This window comes from Ictalurus furcatus, chromosome 15 (genome assembly GCF_023375685.1).
Source record: "Ictalurus furcatus strain D&B chromosome 15, Billie_1.0, whole genome shotgun sequence".
Taxonomy (NCBI): domain Eukaryota; kingdom Metazoa; phylum Chordata; class Actinopteri; order Siluriformes; family Ictaluridae; genus Ictalurus; species Ictalurus furcatus.
Window position 1 is genome coordinate 16,657,187 of NC_071269.1, and position 26,976 is coordinate 16,684,162.

At 39.2% G+C, this 26,976-nt stretch overlaps 1 protein-coding gene across 1 annotated transcript in view; it reads right to left on the reverse strand.

Annotated features, from left to right (window-relative positions):
- Positions 1-295: 295 nt before the first annotated feature.
- The window catches only part of ephb2a (eph receptor B2a), a 64,141-nt gene continuing 37,460 nt past the window's right edge, over positions 296-26,976 (reverse strand). The window contains exons 4-16 of the mRNA XM_053643031.1: positions 23,348-23,503; positions 19,778-20,113; positions 12,617-12,741; positions 12,269-12,431; positions 11,515-11,623; positions 11,337-11,401; positions 9,818-9,940; positions 9,475-9,722; positions 8,796-9,011; positions 7,755-7,904; positions 7,318-7,511; positions 6,864-7,019; positions 296-3,452 (exon numbers count right to left, since the gene is read on the reverse strand). Of these exons, the coding sequence (XP_053499006.1) occupies positions 3,344-3,452; positions 6,864-7,019; positions 7,318-7,511; positions 7,755-7,904; positions 8,796-9,011; positions 9,475-9,722; positions 9,818-9,940; positions 11,337-11,401; positions 11,515-11,623; positions 12,269-12,431; positions 12,617-12,741; positions 19,778-20,113; positions 23,348-23,503 (2,150 nt within the window). The 3' untranslated portion in view covers positions 296-3,343. The remainder of the gene's footprint in view (positions 3,453-6,863; positions 7,020-7,317; positions 7,512-7,754; positions 7,905-8,795; positions 9,012-9,474; positions 9,723-9,817; positions 9,941-11,336; positions 11,402-11,514; positions 11,624-12,268; positions 12,432-12,616; positions 12,742-19,777; positions 20,114-23,347; positions 23,504-26,976) is intronic.

Sequence of the window (26,976 nt, forward strand, 5' to 3'; positions counted from 1 at the left end):
ATTACAGTCTTTGTACCATAGATAACGAAAAGAATATACAGTAAAAGTCCAAAACGTTTCACATGTACAGCACGATGCCACGTCTCTATGATGAACTCTGTAACCAAAGAAAGAAAGATGTGAGAATGGGAGTGGAAGACTGGATTACTAAATGAAAAGAAGCACACTGAGTTGAAAGGAGACACGTGATGATCAGAGTGGAAAACTCAACAACTGGATTTAGAAATGTGTTAGAAATGTGCAGTATTTAGAAACATCTGACTTGAAGTTGAAATGTCAAATAATAATAAAAAAAAAAGGCAGTAATAAAAAAGATTTACATACTGTAAAGTACTTTATAACAAATAGATGGGACCAGGTTATAGACTTTTGTACAAATGAATTAATCAACGATTGATTCCAAGTGACAGTATACAGTACCATGGACAAGTTGCACCAGTTCTTGTCCAAAGGTATAACAGGAGGGTGTGTTTTAAAGTCCAAGTCTTCTAGGAAATGTAAAGATTTACAGCTGTGAATGAAGACCATTTTGTGTCGTACATGATCACAGACTCAATCTGACTCACTTTAATAAACCCCAGAGCGAAATTCTAACATATGTAGACATTATATCAAAACTCAGAATGGCTGCTTAAAAAAAAATGGTAGAGGTATGACTGAAGACATTTGTCAAATGATTTCAAATGATGTGTTAACACATCTGTATACACAACAGCCGTAACTGTTGACACACCACTATGCAGATTAACTGCCCTATACTAGATCGCCTATTGTACATATCATTATTATTAACTCACAATGTTTTAGCATTACAAAACAGAGATTTCAAAAAACCAACCGAGAAAGTGTTGTGTGAAGTGTAAGTGTGAGCCCCATATCACGCCATCTTTCAGATTAAGCAGCTGCCTGTGCATTTCAACAGCACCCGATCGGCTGTACAGTTGAATTGTTGTGTGAAATCATGAAAACATGTACAGGAGAAGGAAAAGAAGAATCCAAACTTTGCACAGCATGACATCTGATGAGAAATTCATGGGAACATGTACTTTGTCAGGGAGGTGCATGTACCATATTAACAGCAGGTATAAAAGAAAATGTAAATTAACATCAACACAAGTTGAAACTGCTGAAAGTGAACTTGAACAGCAAATGGCAACGGTGAAGACGTCAGAAAGTTAAACGCCTGTGATATGTGTGCATATGGTACATCATCTTTACATTGTATGCTAAAAAGTTAAAATAAATAAATATACAGTCACTTGGCCACTTCATTAGGAACACCTGCACATTTATGCATTTATCCAGTTAGACAATTATGTCGTAGCAATTTGGTGCAATGCATAAAATCATGCAGATACAGACCAAGAGCATCAGTTACTGTTCACATCAAATATCACAATAGGGAAAAATGTGATTTCAGTGACTTTGACTATGGCATGGTTGTTGGTGCCAGACTGGCTGGTTTCAGAAACTGCTGATCTCATGGGATTTCACACACAGCATTCAGTTCAACAGACTTCATATAAAACCATAATGAACTTTCCTTTGCTTTTACACTATCCGTTGTTACCCGGATGAGGATGGGTTCCCTTCTGAGTCTGGTTCCTCTCAAGGTTTCATCCTCGTAACATCTTAGGGAGTTTTTCCTTGCCACTATCTTGCTCAATTGGGATAAATTCCCACATTTAAAATCTGTATCCTGTGTTTATATTTTTCTGTAAAGCTGCTTTGAGACAATGTCCACTGTAAAAAGCGCTATACAAATAAAATTGAATTGAACTGAATTGAAGAAAAATCAAGTAAGCGGGAGTTCACCTTGTTTATGAGAGAGATCAATCGAGAATGGCCACGACTGTGGCGAGGGAAAAAGTATCTCAAAATGCACATGCCCAAATTTGAGGAGGATGAGTTACAAGAGCAGACGGCCACATCGGATTCCACTTCTTTCAACCCGGGACCGGAATCTGAGGCTACAGTGGGCACAGGATCGCTGAAAGCCATTAACTACAGAGCTGAAGGTTTGGAAAATGATGAGCAGTGTTAGCTCAGCAGTTAAGGTACTGGGCTACTGATAGGAAAGTCATGAGTTCAACTCCTAGCACCACCAAACTGCTACTGTTGGGCACTCGAGCAAGGCCCTTAATGCTCAACAGCACAGTTGTATTCTCTCTTAATTGTAAGTCATTTTGGATAAAAGTATGAGATAAATGATAAAGGTCAAAATTTAATGCAACAGCATGAATCCATGGACCCAACCTGCATTTTTGTCAACAGTTCAGGCTGCTGCTGGTGGTGTAATGGTGTGGGGAATTCTTTCTTGGAACAGGTTGGGCTCCTTAATACCAAACCAGCATCATTTGAATGCTATGATAAGAAGCCACAAGTTGTCTCAAACAGGTTCCATGACCGTGACAGTGAGTTCACTGTACTTCAATGGTCTCCTCAGTCCCCAGAACTGAATCCAATAGAACTCCTTTGGGATGTGGTAGAACGGGAGGTTAACAGCATGAATGTGCAGCTCACACATTTGCAGCAGTTACGTGATGCAATCAAGTCATGGACTAGAATCTCAGAGAAATTTCCAACACTTTGTGGATTTTACATGCCATGTAAAATTGAGGCTTTTTTGAGAGCAATGCAGTAATTTGTATGCAGTATTAGTATGGTGTTCCTAATAAAGTTGCCAGTGAGTATATACCCCCCCAAAAAAACAAAGGAGAAAAAAATCAACCACAATATTCTTTAAAAAAAAAGAGTATTTCAGGCTTGTTTGTCACTAATTTTCACAATTTCTACAGTACTCCTCTTGGGTTGCCACATGGATCCTTCCTTCCATATGGCATCAACAGGAATATAAGAGGCTCATTTTTATGCCATTAGTCCATGGTCCATTTTCATCTTTCTCTCCTCTCTTTAATGTGCCACTCTATGCTATATACTTTCTCTGTCTCAAAGGTTTTATCATGAGACTATCACCACTATAGATGACAGATCTAATTGGATTTTATTTATTTCCCTTTTAAAGGGTCTTATAATCTAAAAAAAAACTAGACACTGGTGATGATCAGCATCTCCCTTTGAATCCTTAAACTGTTTTTCGTGTTACGATTAAAATCATCACCATTGTAATAATACAGTACACAAGCGGGCCTCCAGACATCACTGTCCGACTCCATCCAGTCTGCTGCATGCTGGTGCTTTTCGGGGGTGTTTACTGTGTGGGAGTCCCTCCAGAAGATCTTCCCTGCTGGGGACATCGCCACAGGAAGGACTACAGCTGAACTCTGAAGCCAGGGGGCTGGTGGAGGAGGGAGTCAAGTCTGAGAGCCTCCAAGCATGAGGGTCAAACCTCCACCGACTGGATTTGGTTCATCTGAGCACGCATCATTTGCACGCTGTTGAGAATCTTCTTCTGGTGGCCGGCCAAAGTGACTCCCACTCTTAGGATGTCACTGTAAGGACGAGAAAGACAAATAGAGGATAAATTAAGGACACATTTCAAAGGAACCCAAAGGAGTGGGGAAAAAGTATGAGTCCAGAGTCTATCCCAGGAATGCTGGGTGTGAGGCAGAGCACTATGTACACACACACACACACACATTTGCACCTAGGGAGCTACCCGCCACATCGCTGTACCACCCACATGTGTTATAAACATTCTATATTAGGTTTGCTCATTTTTTGAAGGGTGCCAATAATTCTGGAGTTGCCTATGTAATCTATAAGCTGTAAAGTGGCTTGAGTCTACTGTTATCAGAAGTGATAAGCATGGCTTAAAGTCCAAAATATGGACCAAGTTCTAATCCAGCCCAACAAATACATTTAGAACCTGTGCTCTAAATTCAAATCGTTGTGTGAACTGTAACTGACTTGAAAGATTAAAAAAACAATCTCTAGTACCTCCACTATGGGGCAAAATAAAACAATAAAATCAGAGCACTTCTTCGTTAGCTAGGTAAACATTTGACACTGTAACCATGCCTCGTTCCTAATACTAATTCAGGGGTTTTATAGCAATCACAACTTTTACTGTTTTATCTGTAAATCTATAATTTTGTAAACTGCATTGATGGTCAGAAAAGATGGCACAGCAGGTAGTATTGCTGCCTTGGGTCCACGGTTTGATCCTAACTTTGCATTACTGTCTATGCTCATGTGGATTTCCTCCAGGTCCACCGGTTTATTCTCGCCTCCAAAAACCATTCTAATAAGAGACTTGGCTGTGCTAAATTGCCCTCAGGTGTGAATGTGTGTGTGCATGGTGCCCTATATGGACTGGCATCCCATGCAGGGTGTATTCCGGCCTCACACCCAGTGATCCTGGGACTAAAAAACACTTCCGGTGCGAGAACACCGTGCGTGTCTGGCTTCTGCTTCGCAATCGGACTTTTGCTTGTTTTGTCTGTTTTACCTGTGCCTTGTGTGGCTTATTTCACTTTTTGACTCCCTCACCTTCAACGTTTCAGTTTTGGACTCTATTGGGATACTTTTGTGTTTTTTCCTGCTGCTCGATGTCTGTTTGGCTGTCGGCCTGCTGCGAACTCTCTCCCCATTCTGTCCACCATTTCCAGCTGGGCTGGTGAGTGTGTTAACGGTCTCTGTATTAGTTGTGCTGATTGTTTACGGCTTACTGTTTGGATGGGCTGCCATCCTCTTGGTGAGCTGTATATTGGTGATGTGATAGTTGGGGTCTGGCTAACGTGGTATCGCTGATGGTCCGCATCATATCTGTCAGCGTAAATATTAAATATGCCTCAGGCAGTTGCTCCCTTTCTGGTCATTTTTGATGATAAAACTGAAATGGAGATTGGACACTCACCATCCCAACTCAGGGCTTTAAAGTGCCGTCCGCGTCTTGATTCTACGACATATGAGTACTGTCAGACGCTAGGAATTACTCGTCGTCTGCGATACATACACCGCTCATCCAGAGTATCCCTGAACACTCACTGATCAATTCCTAGAACTATCCCATGCATCTGGTCTAACAACAGGGCCCAGCCTAAGTCCAAGTTCTATCTGACTGCAGGAAGCGCCGATCGCTGATACATCCTAACTGTGTTGTACAGCACTATAACTCGCCAATCAACCGCGATGCTTCACATTGTAATTCTGCTCTTCTGAACTGCTCCATCTCTGATAAAGCCTCATACCTCAACGAAATAATCACGGACAGAAACCTCAATATGTTACTACTCGTTGAAACCTGGCAAGTACCCGGTGATTACTTGCAGCTGAACCTCCTTACACCAGATGGATATAGGTTTCAATTCACATTAAATGTAAAATATTCCTGCTTCCATTTAAATCACTTCATGGTTTGGCACCTTGAACTGCTTCTTCCCTACAACCCGACCTGCTCTCTCAGGTCCTCTGGGCTCGGACTCCTCTCTGTCCCTAGATCTTGTATCTCTACCATGGGTGGCAGGTCTTTCAGTGTAGCTGCACCCAAAATCTGGAATTCGCTCCCTCTAACTCTTCACATCACATCCATCTCCGAGTTCAAATCCCAATTAAAAACGGATCTGTTTTCTCAATGTTATCTCTTCTAATCGGTTGCTATGCATTTTCTCTCAGTGATTTCATTTTCTGTGGTTGATTGCTCATTGCTGTTCACATTTTGTGCTTGTCCATGATTGTTCATTGTTTATGTCTCACTGCATTACTACTGTAAAGCGTCCCTGAGCTCTAGAAAGGCGCTATATAAATTAAACATATTTTTAAAGTGGTTATTGAAAGCGGGCAAGTGAGAGTAATGTTATGCCAATGTATTATTATCCCAATAAAATAAAACACATTCATGTAGTTATTCAATTAAGTGGCATGAGTGGGATGCATAAAAGCACGCAGAGCTTCAGTTAATGTTCACATCAAACATCTGATTGGGGAAAAATGTGACCTCAGTGACTTGTGCCATGGTTGTTGGTGTCATGTATGATGGTTTGACTATTAAAGAAACTGCTGACCTCCTGAGATTTTCACACACACACACACACACACACAGTGTCTCCATATTTTACACAGAACAAAAAGACCAGGAATTTATGGCTACAGTGGGAACAGGCTCACCAAAACTGGACATTTCAAGACTGGAAATGACCTGCCCATGTTTTTTCCAATCTTTTCCAAGATATCCAGTTTCGGTGAGTCTGTGCCCAATGTAGCCTCAGATTCCTGTTCTTGGCTGAGTGGAACCCCATGTGGTCTTCTGCTGTTGTAGTCCATCTACTTCAATGTGCTGTGTGTTCTGAGATGCTTGTCTGCTCATCACGGTTGTAACAAGTGTTTATCTGATTTACCATAGCCTTTCCATCAGCTATCTTGGCCTTCATCTTTGACCTCTTTCGTCAAAAAGGAGGTTCCTCCTGCAGAACTGATACTCACTGTATGTTTTTTGTGTGCTTTTTTGCACCATTCTGTGTAAACTCTAGGGATTATAGTATGTGAAAATCCAATGAGAACAACAGTTTCTGAAATATTTAACCACCATGCCATGGTCGGATAGCACATTTTCCGCCATTCTGGTTCTGACATTAACTGAAGCTCTTGACCTGTAACTGCATAATACATCCTGCTGCCACATGACTGACAGAGTGGATAAATACATGAATAAGCAGGTGTACATGTGTTTAGTGATCGCTGAGTGTGTGTTTAATCCGGTCATGTATATTCAGAATCAATGCATACATCAATGCACTCAGAATGTACCTTTCAGATAAAAACCAATAAATCAACACATTCATGTTGATGTGTTCTTGGTTTACTATCCTGATTGTAATTGTTAGTGTAATGGGGTAATGCCCCATTACCTAAAAGGAGTTTGACACTTATGGCTTAAAGGATCTCAGAACAAAAATACTTACTCCAGAGTCATTTGGGAAACTGCATCGAAGGAGCTGAAGCCTTCATTAGCAAAATTCTCCTTGTACTGGCCCATCTTGATAGCATCCAGCCACTCATCCACATTATTAAAGCTGGAGAAGTCTGGCGTGCTGCGGTCCAGCAGAGGTAGGTGCACGCTAGAGTGAACCCACAAAAACGCATCATCAAGATTGAGGCCATGAACTAAAGTACAGTGCAACAGATTCGTATTTACTGCATCATTTACAATAATAATTACCACAAACATTTAGAAAATAGTGTTCTCTAAATGACATACACTGTATCTTTCAGGAAAAAAAAAACATAAATAAGGTACGCTCTAGCTATTAATAACTGTATAGGGATCATTTCCACTATAAGCAGGACATCATGATGGCCTCTATTATGTCCTCTATAGGTGAATTTCTAAAGATTCTCCAGGTTGAATATTCTTACCCTGAAGAAAGTGGGGTGGTGGCTTTCAGACTGTTAGGGTTGCGGATCATTTTGTCCAGGGTGTTCACGATCTGGTTGAATTTAGGCCGGTTGTTTCTGTCCTTCTGCCAGCAGTCCAGCATTAACTGATGTAATGTATTGGGGCAGTCCATAGGTGGAGGTAACCTGTAATCCTGCTCTATGGCATTAATCACCTGGAAGGATTAGCACACAGTTTACCATGCTTTCAGAGGAAATAAAGATTAATATACTATTAGCTTGAGCCCTATTTTATTGTAACATAGTGAAATGTTTTTCTCAAAAATATTTATGCACTTTATCAGACCATCATGTGAAGCTGAACTGATTTTTCTCCACTAGAGGTCACTGCTGTATTAGCAAGACAAGATTCTGAGCTTCTTTTCTATTCAGGTGATATGGCTGAGCAAATAACCTACATCTTGATTGCTCATGTCCCAGTATGGTCTCTCTCCATAGGACATGACCTCCCACATGACGATACCGTAGCTCCACACGTCACTGGACGAGGTGAACTTCCTGTACTGGATGGCCTCTGGCGCGGTCCATCGGATGGGAATCTTCCCTCCCTGAGAATCAATGTTCATTTAGCGGATGTGGGACAACTTAACAGACTCCGATAGAGGAGACCACAGTGATCCATTTTAATTCTTATATTCTCTTTGGGTCAAAATGAATCCATGCCATGCCATTTCATTTTTTTTAAATTAATATTAATGGAAAAATATAAATGTACTATTTAGTTGTAAACTTTATGTGTCTGGCTCAGTTTCTCATGCTTAACAATCTTATATTATAGATACTACAGTATGTTTAGGACATTTTCATTTGATTCATTCACTTGATTCACATGACTATTTTAGTCACATGACCTTTATTAAACCTGAGCACATGTCCTTAAGCATCTGAAAAAAGTTTTTGTGTGAAAAATCTATAGATACTGTACTTACATTTACATTGCTAATAAATGAGTAAGGTTTAAGATCATTCTAGACGAAATGTTACACTTGTATTGGAATAAAACAAACTAAAATTTGCCTCCGACAAAGGGACATCCATTGCTAAACAGTGAACAAAACAAGTGAGATAAAATGTTGAGGAAGATTTGGTCTATTGAGGAATACAGCATGTCGGATTTCATGTCACTCATAAATTCAACATACATTCTCAAAAAGAAAGGCACCAGACTCTAATTTTCATTGTTGCTGGGGTGGTACCACCAATGGTGCATGCCTTTTAGTATGTATCTTTTACCTAGAAAAGTTGTATACCTATAATTAGCTTTTAGAGTACAGTGCCTTAAGTTTTGTCAGGAAATATGTCACTTAAAATATTTTAAAGGTTTCCAAATAGAGAAATATACATACTAATGTTAGAAAACGTGTTCTGTTGATGCTACCAACCTGGCAACAAGGAATAAGCTATGACTAGGAATTTCAGTGATTGGTAAACAAACTTACTAGGGCACTGGTGTAGGTAGGATCTGATGTGTCGTCCTCTAAGAAGCGGGAAAGCCCAAAGTCGGACACTTTGCACACCAGGTTGCTGTTGACCAGGATGTTGCGGGCAGCCAGGTCTCGGTGCACATAGTTCATATCACATAGATACTTCATGCCAGCTGCAATGCCACGCAGCATGCCGACCAGCTGAATCACCGTAAACTGCCCGTCATTTTGCTGAAAGTACGTGCAGCAAAATATCTTGAACAACATGGCCAAATTCTAGGCGCTCCAATAAATAAGCAATCGCCGTTTCTGTAAGCTATTTCAGAACATTCTTTGTCCCAAATTTATAACAAACTCTCACTGGCCCTCTAGGCTATACAGCCCAGAAGTACTACATTTGGACTTGTAATGCCCCCTCCAGCTGTGCCTTCAGTCAACCACATCTGGTCCCTGTCTACAGGGATGGCAGTCAGCTGGAGGCCAAACTGGCACAAATGGCTGGGCACAGTATGTAAGCTATAAAGAAAGCAAACTAAGAAGTGTGCATAGCTAACAAACAAACAAACAAAAAAAAAAACACGAAACAAAAAAATGAAATGCGTTTCAACAGTTTCAGATTATGTGTTAGTAACTTATAGCTTTGCTGAACACACGTACAAATAAAAATGAAACCAAGGCTGATATTAAGACCCACCCTAAGGAAGGAGTCCAGCGATCCATTCTCCATGAACTCAGTGATGATCATAACGGGGCAGCTTTTTGTCACCACTCCCTCCAAGTGGATGATGTTGGGGTGATCAAACTGACCCATGATGCTGGCTTCACTCAGGAAGTCCCTCCTCTGCTTCTCAGTGTATCCAGACTTCAATGTTTTAATGGCTACCAGGAACTCTCTCTTCCCAGGCAGGCGCAGGTTTCCGCTGCACACCTCCCCGAACTCACCTGAAGGAGAATCAGAGGCAGCACCTGACTTCTAAGAACCTTTTCCTGCCCTTCTTTCAAATCCAGGTTTTAAAATGTTATAAAGTCTTATTTACCTGCACCAATGACTTGCTCAATCTTCACACAGGACATGTCTATTTCTTTAGCAAACTCCCGCACTGCCTCATTGGGATCCTCGTAAGTAAAGGGATCGATGTAGATTTTCATACCTGGTGACACTTGGAAGGAGAAGGTGGAGATTACATTCAGCCATTTACAGTAGAACTAAAACTGATTCTTAAAAATGACCAAATGTCCACTGTCTCTTGTGAGGTTAATTTCAAATGCGGTGAGTACAGTGACAAGCCTTCGCCGACAACTACTTATAACTCATAAGTTACCTTGTAAACAGTAGGGGCTGTATTCAGGCTGGGGGAAGAGCTACTTTCATGGTTGGAAAAAAGTAAACAGAAATGAAAAATCTAGCCAGATCCACCGCGATGTTGAAAATCCCTGTTTGTCTAAGGTGTTGTTGACATTACATGATTATTATAGGTACAGAAATCCTTTAAACATTACACACTGTACCTTTAAGTTATTCATGCCCTAAGATTGATGACAAATAAGACAAATGAGATTAGCTGGATATAAAGATGGATGAAGATATAAAACATAAAACAAGGCCTGATACGATCATGTGCTATGGGAATTCCCCACTGATCAGGTCTTAGTCCAATCTTTTTCTTGTTATATACTAAATAACTGAGCTTAGTAATCAGACTTCATGACTTCTCCTACCACTACTATGCTGATGACACGCAACTTTACTTCAGCTTTACTGGTCATCCATTTGAAACTCAACCATTGACAAAAAAAGGACTGAGCTATTTCTCAACTAAGAACTCCTATATACTTTAATGTGTCAGTCACCAATCACACTTTCAGTGGTTTTTTTTATTTCCTCCATTTTCTCCCCAATTTCCTCACTTCCCAATTCTCACTCACCTGCCAGCTCTCTCCTAGCCCATGAGAGCTACCAACTGGGGAGTGTGAAGGCTAGCATGTGCTTCCTTCAAGCCAGTATTTTTTTTGAACTGCTGCTCATGCTGTATCACAGGGTAACATAAAACATTTGGAGGAAAATCTGCCCTCTTCCGCTTACATGAGCTCAAAGATGCCAACAATTGACTAATGTTGCTGTAATGCCATCCCTCCCACCCAGACAGCATGGCCAATGTTGCTCCCTTGGCTCCCAGTTGTGGAATTGCTGGAATTTGAATTTGCGATTTCCCAATCATATTGCAAACGTTGTTCCTGTTGCGTCACTTGGGATCCCGCAACTATAGTGTTATTATAGGTGATAGCTCAACTTCTCCAGTCACATCAACCACAATATCCTGCATGTTTCTTCTTCACAAGATGAGAAGAACCTGATATCTCCTATGTACGGTTTGCATGTTTTGTAAATCTCTCTGAATAAGAGGGTGTGTCAAATGACTAAATGTAAATGATGTCTGCTGTTCTTCTTGACTGGCTTACTGATGCCGATAGCTCAGATTAGTATACAGTATGTGTATTGTATAATGAGATTACGCTGACATGGGCAATTCAGTTTTGGATTGAAAGGCTACTTACAGTGGCCACTGGTGTAATGCTGGAGCTTGTCTGTGAACTCAGATTCTGGCCTGTCACTGCCTCTCCTGGGACAAACCAGAAAGATATGAGCAACCAAACAAAGGATGTGAGATTGCATAAAACAATCTGAGTTATAAATGGTATGCAGTCTGTCCAAGGCGGATTTAGGATAACTCACCGGTTGCAGACGATGACGAGCACGATGACTGAGATGAGAAAAACAACGCCTGCAGCAGCAGAGCCAATGATGAGAGGCAGTTTCTCCTTCAGGCTGGAATCATACTCCTCTACACACACAATGGGAACAACATATAGTATAAAACATGCCAAACTGGACAGTTCGCACTTCATAAAGTCAACACCTTGCAATCCATAGGACCAACCTGCCTAAGGTCAACCTAAAGTTCCCTCTTGGCTTTCGTTTCTCTACAGCCATTTGGATGTTGGCAGTTAATAATATTACCACACACTCTGTAAAATTTTCTTTTAAATGTTGGCTAGAGCTATATAATTGCCAACTGGCAAAGCTTTTATTTCTGTTAGCTTATAAGAACAGTGTAAAAAGTAGCAGGGAAAGAGCAGTGTGCCAGTTCACGTTTGGAAAAGCAGGAGCATGCTGGGACGGGAGTTTTGACATCTGTTTCTTGGCTATGCTCTTGGCACAGAGATGTACTGACATGCTTAATCTGACTGAAGTTAATGCCGTTTCAATGACTGGCAGTGATATAAAAACAGAAATTCGGTAGCTTGTCAGCCAGCACCAAGTGATCAGACTAATAGCTGACAAAGATATAATTGGTCTCTGCTATCACGATTACACATGATGCAGTTGAAACTGATGTAGTATGTACAGAGGCTAAAACAAAGAAAATATTTTTAAAGGTTAAAAAAAAAGACAAACCTGAGAGGTCTATTTATGAAAAAAGTCATACCTTCAGTCATGGTTTGGAAGTACATCTTTCCACTGAAGCGTCCAAATCCTGCGACTGTCCGAGCTCGCACCTGGAACACATAAATGGTGCCTGGCTTTAGGCCTCGGACTACAGCTGTATTCGTCTGGCTTCTCAGCGTAGAAGAGTTCAACTCAGCTGTGTTCTGGAAAAGATCAGAGGACACTATAAAAATGACAGCCATGATGCAACATATGTACCACACTTTGGCCATCAAAGCTTTTTTTTCATGAAAATGGAAATGGCTCAGTTTCCTTTCTTGCCAAGTGCCACACAAGAATGAATGCCTTGGTGTAATATGTGCATGTGAGTGAAGGTGTATGTGATTACCTTCTCAAAGTACTGCAGCTCATAGTCTAGTATGACTCCGTTGGGCTGGTCTGGCTGAGACCACGACAGTGTGACACTATCAATAGTCCTGCTGACCTGATGCATGATGGACACTATTGATGGAGCTGTGCAGGGAAAATATTTAAAAAAAGACAGAGATAATGAGGGTAATTTTTTGTTGCAATTCCACACAAAGAACCTTAGTATTAGCCTAAATGTACCTTGTATAAGCCAACTGCCTTGCATAAGCCAACACACAAACAGTGGCGGACGTGAAAAGTGAAAAGTGGAAAGTGGAAAGTCAGCATAATGAAAGGGTTTGGAAATAGAAAGTGCAGTTGATTACATATTCAGCTTGATGACTAAACTTTGGGCAATTAAACTGTGTGTGTGTGATTTTGTCCACCTCCAAAGCCAGGTGTAAATTATACATGCACATTGCTCAAAGCAGTATAACCAGTGTTGCCAGGTACATGCTTATCCTGTACAACTGGGACATTTTGGACTCTTTCTTTATTGGTTCTTATGGATATTCTTTATTCATTAAAACTATGGCTAATAATACAAGACCATCACTGAACCTTGGAGAAAGAATTATTCAGACAAGCTATGTTTTTTTAAAATACTGAACTATATTTTTTGCAAAGAACTGGTAATCTTGGTGCTAGCACAAATGTCATGAAGAAACACAGCCATTTCCTTATATCTAATAACTAAAATTAATATACTTTATCATATTATATAGATACCACAAGACAAATGCAAAGCAGTTGTATAGACAGAATTTCTTATTCTGTACATATCAGTCATTTCATTAGTAGGTCATCAGCAGTGGGCAGCAAAGTGCTGCAGAGTGCAAACATGGCTGTACAAAGATAAGCAATATTTCTTCTTCCCTGATGTATTTTTGCCTTCTGTTCTGTTGTCTATCTGTCCTGAATGGGTTGGGGTTGGACTGCAGAAAGAAGGGGTGCTATTTACAAGACAAAGGCTGACTTCCTTGATGTATAGCGAGAATATTAACTCCTACTACCTTCCTGCGATTCCAGTTGTTTTCAAATGAACCATTAAATGTATTGACATGATTTTAAATGAACAAAAGTGAATTGTTTTCTCCTTCATCCATCTTTTGTGCAGCCATATCCAGTTTAAAGTGCATACCGATCCAGAGGGCTAATATTGTAAATGGTTTTTATTGTTGGCATGAAGGAGTTGTCATTGGTTGATTGCTCTGGGACTTCCAGGCCTTAGGCTATAAAGCTTCCTTTGACTTAGGAGGCTGCTGAAAAGGCAAGAAAAATTAAACACACCAGAGCATGAAAAAGCAGCACTTTGCATGCATGCAAGACTTTTTTCTTCGCCATGAATTTCAGAAAAACACTATTTCTGGTAAAGACCATCCCTGCATTCAACTAAATTCAAGTTCATTTAAACTATACGTTATCACAAAGCAGCTTTACAGAAATATGGATGTAGACTTAGATCCCTAATGAGCAAGCCAGAGGCATTACTGGCAAGGAAAAACTCTCTAAGATGACACAAGGAACCTGACTACTCTAAATCCACTGTAAAGATGTATATGTTGTTTTACCAGGTTTACCTCTAAGTTCAAGTTTAGCGGTTTAGCCAAAGAGTCCAAAGCAGTAATGATTAATCTTGAATTTGGATTAACAAGAGAACTTGGGCAGGAGGGAAAAGACAAAATAAATGACATCTTAGCAAGTGAAAATATCTTGAATATAGTCAGATTGATCTAGGGCTGCAAATAATGATTATTTACATAATTGATTAATCAGCCAATTATTTTTCACTTAACCGATTAATCAGATTGGGGGAGGGGGGTGCTTCAGTACAATTTTTTCATTTATTTTAAATAAAATCAAAATAAAATATATGTGCTGTGCTCAGACCAACTAATCAATATTGACATTCGTTGACGATGATTTTCATAATTGATTATTATCAATTTTAGAGATTAGTAGTCGCAGCTCTAGATTGATCTAGTATTTCCTATTATAAGACTACAGTAAACCAAATATAAGATTAGTAAACCTATTTCAAGCTATTTGTACTCATTTCAAACTTGAAATAGTCTTGTTCTATTGGCAGATAATTTTGCTCATTTTTGCTCATAAATAAGAAAAATGATTTGCCAACAGAATAAGAAAACTACAAGCTTGAAATGAGTAATAATGCCTAGAAATAGGTTTAACGATCTTATATTTGGTTTACTGTAATCTTAGAGTAAGAAATACTAGATAAATTTGACTATATTCCAGATGTATTCACTTGCTAAGATGACATTTTTTTGCAGTGAAGATTTAGTTTTTATAAATGACTGGGAGATACGGTCAACTTATATACAGTGCCCTCCACTAATATAGGCACCCTTGGTAAATATGAGCAAAGAAGCCTCTACTCTCATCCGAAAACAAACTCGAGTGTCTTCAGTTTGCCAGACACTACTGGAACTTCAAATGGGATCGGGTTCTATGTTCAGATGAAACCAAAATAGAGCTTTTTGGTAATAAACATCAGAGGTGGTTTTGGTGCACACAGAGAGGTAGCCATATGGAAAAGTACCTCATGCCCACGGGTAAATATTGTGGAGGCTCTTTAATGTTTGGGGCTGTTTTTCTGCCCGAGGACCTGGACATTTTGTTAGTATACATGGCATCATGGACTCTATCAAATATCAACAGATATTAACTGAAAAGCTGACTGCCTCTGCCAGAAAGCTTAAAATGGTCTGTGGTTGGATCTTCCAGCAGGACAAAAAAATACATCAAAATCAACACAAAAATGATTTACTGACCACAAAATCAAGGTCCTGCCATGGCCATCCCAGTCCCCTGACTTGAAACCCATAGAAAACCTATGGGGTGACCTGAAGAGGAGAATCCACCAGCGTGGACCTCGAAATTTGAAGGATCTGTAGAGATTTTGTTTGGAGGAATGATCTCAGATCCCTTGCCATGTATTCTCCAACCTCATCAGGCATTATAGGAGAAGGCTCAGCACTGTTTTCTTGGTAAAAGGAGGTAGCACAAAGTATTGACTAAAAGGGTGCCAATAATTGTTGCACACCTATATTTAAGATTTTTTTTCATAAACCTGTGTTGTGTTTGCAATTGTTTGATATCCATGAGAGCAGAGTATTTTTGTGAATTTTTTCAACAAAAAATCAAAACATTAAACAATAAAGAATTTTTCACAGCCTTCTTTGCTCATATTTTCCAAGGGTGCCAATATTAGTGGTGGGCACTGTATGTATGTGCCAATCCCATGAAATGCTGCAAATCAACTGTCTTCTCAAGACCTAAAGAAATGCTTATAATAAGAGCTTCTGTGATAAGATTCATATGACTTTTTTGTGCTGTAGCAAAGAGAAATGGAATGTGGCAGAAGCCAATGGGGGGAAAAATCAGTCAACAATGTTTTTTCTTATGAATATGAGACTGATGTACTAGCTTGGGGAAAGAAACATTTTTACCACAGAATATCAAGTAAAAAAAAACACAGCATATTTCAGACCGAATTATATGCTGCATCTGAGTCTAATTGTTCCTCGTGTTTTGTGTAGCAGGTCCCTGCTGACAGAAAGAGCCACACGTATGTAGCCAACAATCTTTCATATTTTCAGAAATTGTTCAGCTCTGCCAAAGTGATCTATTTTCCATTTCCCAGCGTGCTGTAAGCAGTACTCTATCACTCAACTCCTTGCTCGGCCTTCAATTTATGAAAAATGCAAGTAGTGCTTTCACACAAATTCATGTGTCCTTGCGGAATTATGGTAGAGAACCAGAGGAACCAATTATGAATGTTCCATGTGTAAAGAATTCGAAAATTTTTGTGCTTGCCAAGAAATGTTTCACTCCTGTACATGATAAAGTAATATCCTAGTTAATCATGCTTCGACCCATTTCCTATGAAGAAGGCTTTATTGTATATACACCTACTCACCATGTAAAAGGGCACATGAGAGGTTTAATGTTATGTGGGAGGATATTTATTTATGTATTCTTACACGCCAAAGACCATCTACAAAGTCCAGACCTACAATGCCATCCAGAATGACAGGCACCGTTTGTAAAAGAACGAAAAAATAACTGCATAAAATAAACATTAATTGGGGCGGCTGTGGTTCAGGTGCTAGAGCGGGTTGTTCACTAATCGTAGGGTTGGCGGTTCGATTTCCGGCCCACATGACTCCACAGTGGCTCCCGATTTCAAGCTAGCGCCGGGCATGGCAGCTCTGCTACCATTGGTGTGTGAGTGTGTGTGAATGGGTGAATGCGAAACAGTGTAAAGTGCTTTGTAGAACCGCTAAGGTTAAAAAAGCGCTATATAGGTGCAGCATTAATTCAACAAAATAAGGAACATTTTCCACTAAAACAAAATAGCACTTAACAAAACCAAAACTCATTAAAATGCTTTTTTTTTTTTTTTTTAAAAAAATATAATTTTCTCTCAAAATTATATGCGCCAATATTATTCATACCCATAAGAGTTTTTTAATAAATGTAAAAAATTATCATTCTTTAATATTTTTTTCATTTGATCTGAGTGTTCATATTGCCATTAACTATGTGCTGTTTCCATGATGTATAAATATGAGGTTGCACTTATTTAAAATACCTTATCCAGCCATTACCACGGAGAAAAGAACAAAATCTTTTCAACACAAATCAGACAGATGGTTGTTATTGTACTGCACAAATCAGGTAATAGATATAAAAATATATATGCAGTTAGAAATTAAGCACAATTAGGGCTATAACAAAAAGTTTCACATGCCTGAAACAGGAAATTTGTCAGAAATTGGATCCATGAGTACTCTCTTCCCCCACAAAGTGAGGAGGATGGTGAAAGATGGGAAAAAAAGGGCCCATAAAATCACAATAAAAACCCAACTGCTAAATGTTACTTTCATAACAATAAGCTGTTTGAAAGTCTTGCCAGAAAGAAGCACTATCTGAGAGCAACTCACCTGAACGTCACCATGCGTCATTAGATATCTCATGTGCTGTAATCAGATGAACCCAAGCTCAAACATTTTGGTCATGCACATTATCAGCATATTTGGTAACAAAAGGTGACTTAGTACAAGTAAAAGTACTTGATAACTAGTGGAATATATGGAGGTGGATTGTTGATGCTTTGTGACTTTTTCGAGGCTAGTGCCTCAGTGGCTCACGTGAACAATGATGTCATTATGAATTCTGCTATGTACCAGGCAGTTCACCTATTTCATCTATGTACCTATTTCATCCCAAAACCTGGTTGCCTCTGTCAAGAGGTTCAGACGTGGCCAGAGACAGAGCTTTCAACAAAAACAATTCTTCCAATTCAGAAATGGATAAAAAAATAAAGCCCACAAATTCACTGTTTTGCAATGACCTCCTCAGTCTCCGGATTTGAACTGTACTGAATTGACGAACGGAGTCCAAACAAAGCACAAAGAAAGAGCATAAAATGCTGCATGGAGGAGTGGACAAAGATCCTTCTAGAAGTGTCTCCAACCTTGTTAGAAATCACAGGAAAAGATTCAGTTGTTATTCTCGTCACAGTGCAGGCGTCACAATTGTATGAGTGCTGGTAAACTGTTTTTTTTTTTTTATTTAGAGAGAAACTGCACTATTAAACATGCATTTTATGTTTAAACAGCAACATTATATAACGTCCCTGTATGTTCAAGCTCAAAATATCACTATAATCTTTGCTCAGTTTCATGAAGGGTGGACACCACTGTATTGTCCTCACTCAGTGTAGTTGCCAAATAATAAGACTGAAATATAATAACTAAATAATTTGTTAATACTTATGGACAGAGCAGGGCAGAGTGTTCTGAAAGCATTTCAGCACAAAGATCAAGGCTAAATGGTAGCGTGAGCATCACATTGAACACTTTCTCTAACAGGTTAGATGACGCTTACCCTAAATTCTTTTGGGTCCAAATACAATTCTACACTTTAGCAATATAACTAATAATGAATCTGTAAGCACTTTAAGTGGTCCGTGCAAGTTTTCTTGACTTTGCAAATTTGTTCTATGAGGTATTTAACTGATGTTCAGTTGGTAATCAATAGTAATTTGTCCTAAGCATTTGTTTAGGCCGTGCATGGTTGCACAGTGAGTAGTAAGCATTTTCAACCTGTGAGGTAAATGGAAAGGACAAAAGAGAGAAAACTAAAACTTGACTAACCCTGGCTGCAGAACATTAAAGGGCCTTCCCATGTGTAGGAAAACTGGATTTACTCATTAGCTACTTAATCAATCTAGCAGATGAAGCAGATGAAGATGAACTGAGGGAGGAGTGCCAAGTGAAGTGAAAGACACTAGGTTGGAAACAGAAGATAGACACAACAAAATGGATGCTAGACAAAACATTGCTAAACATTGTTTTTTTTGTTGTTGTTGTTGTTTTTGTAGCTGAGGGGAAAGATTAAAAGTGTAAGCAGTAATACTATGGTATGCTGTAAATAAAACTTGCACGCCACGTTCTGTAAGACCCTTAAACTCTTTTCGTGCCTTTTTCTTTCTTTTGTTGCTCTACACCACTTTGTAGTCATTTAGTTCACTGTCATTTTGTTACTTATGTATGAGCTACAAACATTCTTTTCTCGAGGAACTATCACATGTAAAGCAGTTTTCATGCTGGCTTGCTCAGTGTCTGGCAATGATTTCAGCTCTGGCTGACTAGCCGTCTTTTGGAGGTGGCTGGTGCTGTGAGGTGAAGTTTCCCAGCACCAGTGAGGCTGTAATGTACACTGACAGGCACACCAGTGTGGCCGCTGCCTGCGGTACAGCCGGGTCCAGAGCTCTCATTAAACTGCACTATTAACGTTCACTATGCTCCTTTGAACTGCTGCTTCTATTACTTTTTTTTCTTCCCAGTCCACACACCAGGCTATGTGATGTGAACTGTAGCTTCCATTCTGGGCTCATAAAAGTAAGGAAATGTGAAATATGATCAGGTGTTGAAAAACAAGTCCAGAGCAAAGGATTGATGTGTAAATCAAAGCGGCAATTGTAAAAATAAAATATCTTTCAAATGAGCCATAGAATCTAAGACCAAAGACGTGGGATCTTAGTTCTTCATTAAATTCATTTGATTTCCAAGTATCAAATAAACCACTCACAATCTATTCAGTCGCTTACCGGCTTGGTTAGTTGTGATATTGACCGAGGCAAACTGAGGCGGGTAGGGGCTCTGGTCAGAGACACCGTTCACCGCCTGGATCTCGAAGGTGTACTGCGTGTGGGCAAGAAGCTCGCTGATGTGCACGTGCGGCTCAGTGAGGCCTAGCTGGCGCGGCACAAACTGCACGTTGTCTCCACAGCGTGTGCAGGCCCCTCTGCCTGAGCCACAGCTTTTGCAGATGATGTTGTAGACGAGGTCATGCCGGCCACCACTGTCACGAGGAGGAATCCACTCGAGCCTCAAGGATGTCTCGTTCACGCTGGACATGACTCTCTGAGGGGCGGAGGGAATGGCTGTGAGGTGGGAAAAAAAGTCATGATTACATGTAAGTAAGAGTCTTCATTGAGCATTCTGGGATACCCAGAGGTTCTGCGTCATGATGCAAAACACATAAATACAATGTATTTGGATCAGTGGACCAGTGCATTAAGCTGATTATTTTGAACTGACTTCTTTCTAGCATAAATTTTAGATTCATACAGTCTATCACTGACAATTGTGCCAGGTAAATACCTATACTGAAACAGCCCCTTGATAGGGTGTCCATTTTTAAGCTTGCTTCAATGACTTCAAAACCCATTATCAGCAGTGTCTGAACAGGTGCATGTGAAATATAATTAACATAAACAAAACTTTATCATCAATTTTCAAGACGCCTTCACAGGAAAAAGTAAATAGACAAGGTGCACACTGTCCAATCAAAATGCAAATAACACTAAAGGAAGAACAGCAGAACTTTTGTAAGTTTTGTGTTCCTTTGTTTTAGTTAACTTTTCTGTTCACCATGCTTGTTCTTTGACATAGGAGACACAGTATGAACCCAGCAGGACATCATAAACTTACAGCACTTAAATCATTAGGAAGCACAAACACAGCTGCCTATCTGTCTTTCACTGACTATGTGTGTGTGTGTGTGTGTGTGTGTGTGTGTGTGTGTGCACGCATGTGTGTTCCCCACATCAATCTCATGCCTACGATGAAATCCTGTGCCATAAGGCTCAACCCTATTATCTTCCCTGTCATAAGAGTGAGCTACTGATAGATATTGACTATTCAATAGCACAACCAACCATCACGTATACCGTGCTCTGTCTGAATGCTCGAAGGTGTGCATTCAAACTGTATAATGCACATACATAGTTATATATATAGAATGCAGAATAGCTCCATTCAGTTTAATCACCGTTCTAAATTAACACGCTGCCTATAAACAACTGTAACCTTACTAACATTTGGTTACAGTTGCATACAGAGTGAGACAGCTACTGAATGGGGAGAATTCAGTTATTTTTGAAGTAGTTAAACGCACAACTTCATTATTAGTAGAAACACGGCACAGAAGCACGTAATTCACACATGCACAATCTCTCTCTCTCTAATAGCTATTTATTATAATTCATTCAAATAAATGTAATATTATTGCACTACTTTATCTCTGTGTATGATTTATAGCAGGCAGAATTCTAGATCTAATGACCTGTCAATAAAAAACCTAACGAAAAATTAACCGGTATATGTATCCTTTAGTCAAATTTTGCACTGCAAACATCACTGACAGCTTTAACTTGACAATACCTCCACATCGTGCATTAAAATCATCTAATGCACACCTAGCCATGGATTATTTCTTACTTAATAGAGACATATAAATAAATAAATAGAGATATAAATAAATAAATAAATAGAGACAACAGAATTAGAGACATACCAATGTGCAGAATAATGAATTTAAAAGTGTAGTCAGCAACTTTAAGGGAAGTTAGAGGTAGGACGGTGGTTTATTTTCCCTCAATGTTCCCTCAAAAGTCATGCCCCTAAAATACCTAAGCTTCAGTCTGGTACCTTAGACGGGCCTTTGATTTGTTCTCTGGAAAAAAGCCTCACAGGTTCTATAAAAAAATATAAATCAACTTTTTTTCCAAGTTAAACTGCTTTAGGAAGCTTCAAACTGTTAACTATCCAACAAACTGCTCCTTGTTCTGATTGGTTGGATGTAAGTGGTCCACATCCAGGGGTATAACAGAGACCAGAGGTTTTCCATTAAGCAACCATTTAATTGGCAGTATGCGAGAAAAACTTTGCCAAATAATACAAATTTCCAATAAGCTTAAATAATCACTGATCTCATCTCTAAGCTGCAAAAACTAATTGATAAAATCGATAATAATCAATTATGAAAACTGTTGTCAACGAATCTCATTATCGATTAGTTGGTCTGGGGTGCGTTTACTCATTACGTTACTTCTGTTCCGAAAACACACTTCGGAGATTAAATACTAAATTTGTGTCCCAAATGATATAGTATACACTTATACTATGCACTGTCTACTCTACCGTCTAGTGTATGAATTTTAGAAAGGTAACATAGTCTCAAAAGGAACACTAGCGTTTTTTACTAACCGGAAGTATAAGCCGCTTCCTAGTCGACGGTGCATGACGTCATATGCACGTAATGTAATGCCGCTAGCTTTAGCAGATACCCAGAGTCACCGACAATGACTTTCTTCAGTTTACTGTTTATGTCAACGTTACCTATTATAAAAAGTAATGCATAAATACTATTATATAATATAAACTTATATATTAGTTTATATTATATATATAAGTATTAATGCATTATTTTTATGGATGCACACAAAGCACTGAATTAAACTACAGTCCTAAAATTAATAATATATATTGTGGTGTGTGTGTGTGTGTGTGTGTGTATTGGGTTCTATTCAGTCTTATATAATTGGACAAACAGTTGTGTAAAGTTTTCGTCTGAAGTTTATATTGTAACACTTTGTGGATTTTATTTGAAATAAACGAAAAAATGGCACTGAAAGTTTGCCCTCCAATCCGATTAATCGAAAGAAATAATCAGCTAACTAATCGATTATGAAAATAATCGTTAGTTGCAGCCCTATTCAAGTTGTTAATTCTGAATCAGTGAAACAAGTAGTCCAACGTATAACAGGATCAACAGTCTGCATCATTCCTCCACTGATGTCTTGAACACTAAGGGACTGTTCTCCTTCCTAAACACTATGAGCTGATTCTTATTCATTCACACCGTTCTGATTGCTCCATTAGTATGAATCAAATCAAAGCCGTCTGGTCCTTCTGCAAGCTCTTTAATGTGTGATGTGATGAAAAGAGCATTGTGTTTATTATAATGCAAAGCAATACTGTGAGAAAAGTATTCTCTACTTCTCTTCTCTCAAACAGAGTGCTGCTCTCATTCACAAATGGCCACTCTTCTAAAAAGCAGAGGGAATTATGCAAATCGGATTGGGCTTGTTATTTCTTGGCTCCTTTTCAGTTACACTAGAGAGTGACATTTTCATTCAGAGTATGCTACATCCACTAACCACTGCTTCTAAAAAAGGGCAAGAGTTTGCAGAGACGAAACAGCACGACTCTGCATGCTTAGGCATATGCAATATGAAGGATTCAGAGATTCAGCGGATCTGTGGTTGGGGGTCTTACACTTACTGACAGCTCTTAAAACACTGATTGGCCTTAACTTATTAAAAACAACGTACTTGTGCAGGGCATCTGTGAAGGATCTGAATCGGTGCGGTAGTAGCCAATACGGCAGACGCAGTTGGTAGCTCCCTCATTGGTGGTGCGGCTGTTGATAGGACACTGTTGGCACAGCTGATCTCCCTGGGATGGTTTGAAGAATCCAGAGGAGCATGCTGGGTAAAAACAGACAAAATTTAGATAAATAGACAAATCTGGTTAGAACCTGCATTACATAGTATTATGTAGTATTGCTATACAAAAGCTCTGTTTTTAGACCAAATAGTGTGACTTAATCGTTTGGACTAATAAACATTAAACCACCATCATCATGTGTTGGAATACAAATTTTATTTTTTGGCTGTAAATCCATAGACAAGCATAGATTGAGCGATTACAATACATTCATATGGGCCTCCGGTGCTGCTGGTGAGCTTGGCCTCTCACTGTTCTGCTTTTGTTTGACACACAAAGAGCAAAGCTCTACTTAGAAATATCTGACTACTCTCACAAAGGCAATGAAAAATTCCAGATCCATTTTCCCCCTCAAAACCACCCAGAAGCATACAGAACCACATTTCTATTTCTGCATTTCACCTTTTTTCCCCCCTTCATTTTAACGTACTAATGCTTTAACACACAATGAACCACTTCTCATGAATATTCAGTGTTATCAAGTGATATTTATATTTTGTGACCGTAGTGTTATAAGGAAGATTTATATAAAATCCCAGTAAGAAGACATTTTAGCCCTGATTTATTATTCTCCAAAATAAAACACACAAATATACTCGTTTATTGGGTGACAGAGTGATTGTGCAAAAGACGTCAAGTGCAAAGAAGCGAAATTAAACAATATTTCAATTAAATTGTTTTGTGTACGTTGAATGTTCTTCATTCTCAAAGAACTGAAACATCAAGCTCAGCTCTCAAACAACTGTAGGAACAATGCCCTATGTAATTATGTAATTTCAAATATATATAGCAGATTAAACAGTAATTACAGATTAAACAATAATTACACAGTAATTTGCTTTGAGAAATTACTGTTAATACAACATGAACACAAAATATATGAGTGGCCTTGAGTGTGTGTTTGGTTTACAATGCATAAAAGCTTTTCACAGGCAAACGCTGTTGGCATCACTGGTGTAAACATGCAGTGAAATAAACTTTACCAGGGTGACATTAAATCATAATTTGTTTTAGAAGCTAATTTAAAATAATTGATTTCTTTTCCCTTGAAATGGTGGGAATGCGCTCACACAAATTTAACATCTACTGGTTGGTTGTATTAATTTGTGCTGACTTTCAGACTTGCTGGTGATAAATAAATCTATTTGGTCATGTTTTGTACTTTAGGTTAAAAAAAAAACACCCAAATTGTCTGCTCATTAAGGCAAACATGCAAAATGGCTGAGGTGTGCTATTTTGTTCAAGCAATGCTGCGTAGACCCTGTTAGTTACATCAGCTTGTATGTATTTTGAAGGTATACTTTTTCCACACACAAACCTTTAGGAAATAAGATTGCTGCTAACACTTGCTTGGTATGCGATACGATATGTAACTATGGCATTGCAATTTGGCAGGTAATAAAGTCTCCTAAACTTTTCTCATCTATCTTCCTGCTGATGAGTGGAGGAGATCATGCTTCATCTCCTCATTACAAATCAATCAGCAGCTTCCAGCCAACATCAGTATAACAATAGAAAAACAAGTTCTTCCATAAAACAGAGTAATAATCCAAGTCTGTCTGACATTTAGAAATGAATAAAAGCAAATTAAATACGTGACACATTTTGTGTAGGTGCGCAGCAGTCTGCTTCCCAGAAAACACGTTGAGCATGAGTGAGCACAATGAAGCTCATTCTATTAGGCTAATATCTCATGGTGGGTTTGACAGCAGTACATTAGTCTTGGCTGTATCTTTCTAAGTCTGTGATTGATGACAGAGCGTTTGCTTTCCATCAGGAGGAATCTGAGGATTACACATTCTCCCATCAGTTAGCCAAAATGAAGGAGATCCAGCACAAGGTGTTGGTTATGCTCCAGCAGGCCGAAGGGTGAGTGGCAGAAACAAGAATGTACAGGAATGGGATTTAACATCTGCCCTTCCACAGGGAGCAACAAAAAAAAAAAAAAACAGAGAACAAGGAAAGCAATAGCCTGCTAAACCATGTACTGGATATCACTAAAAAATTGTTTAAGGAACAGTTGGGAATAAAACTGAAAAAGAGAAAAAGAGAGTGGACTTGTGGATTTGCAGCTCCAGATTTTACAGTCTTGTACTAGTGTGTGATTTCTGACTCTGTGAAAGAAGCCTGTTTATGATTGTTTGTGAGGGTAATATATGCTGAATCTTTTTAGATCTCTTACATATGACAGTTATTACTGTCAATTTGGGGGGGGGGGGGGGGAAGGAATTTCTATAATAATCTACAGCCTATGTTATGAAGGCCACAGAGGTAGTAAAATATTAAAGTAAAATCTGCACTAGACTCCATCCACCCATCCATCCATTTTCTGTACCGCTTATCCTACACAGGGTCATGGGAAGCCTGGCGCCTAACCCAGTCAACTCGGGGCACAAGGCGGGGGACACCCTGGACAGGGTGCCAACCCAACACAGGGCACAAACGCACACACAATCACACACCCATTCACACACTACGGACAATTTGGAAATGCCAATCAGCCTACATCGCATGTCTTTGGACTGGGGGAGGAAATACCCAGGAGTACCCAGAAGAAACCCCCGAAGCACGGGGAGGACATGCAGGGCAGTGGCAGGAACTGACACCCCCAACATCGGAGGCAAACATGCTAACCATTAAGCCACCATGCCCCCTGTACTAGATTCCAAATATTTAACATGTTCAAAACAGTGTCATGTAACTTCCTCATGAGCTTTCATACTGAAAATAAGTAGGAGAACAGTCTTTTAACTTTATACTATGTATAGCAATTACTTTTCATGAACTTTTCGTTATTAAAAGGATCAAGTAAGTGTTCTTGTGTATAAGCCCATATACCAACCAGCTTCACAGAAAAAAAATGTTCACGTGCAACTTATCTGCAGCATTTTCTATACTATGGATATTAGGCATTCCTTCACAAGCATATGTTGCATATCAGCGTATCAAACTTTCACTCGAATGATTTGTATACCACATTCTGCACCAATGTAATTTAACCACCACTACTACTATGCTATTTGAACAAGTTTGATATGTAATAGATCATTTTTTAAAACATATTGATTGCAGCCCACTTGATGCATAAAGATTGTACGTTTCATGAAATATGATTAGACTTACCGGGCTCATGAACTCTCTTTCTTTTGGCTTATAAGTTATATAATTAGTATAGTAATGCAGGTATTTTAAAATGTGGAGAGTCACTGTAACCTAAGATACAGCAACTATAGAGATTTTCCACATATTGAAAATACCCCTGTTACTGTACTGTGTTACCACATGACTTGCAAGTTGGAAATTTGTCAGTAATTGGACCCATGTGCATGTCATCAGCATGTTTGGTAACAAAAGGGGACCAGCACCTGATAGAATATGGAGGTGGATCATAGTTGTTTTGTGGCTGTTTTGCGGCTGGTACTGCAGGGGCTCTTTTGAATATTTATGGCATCAT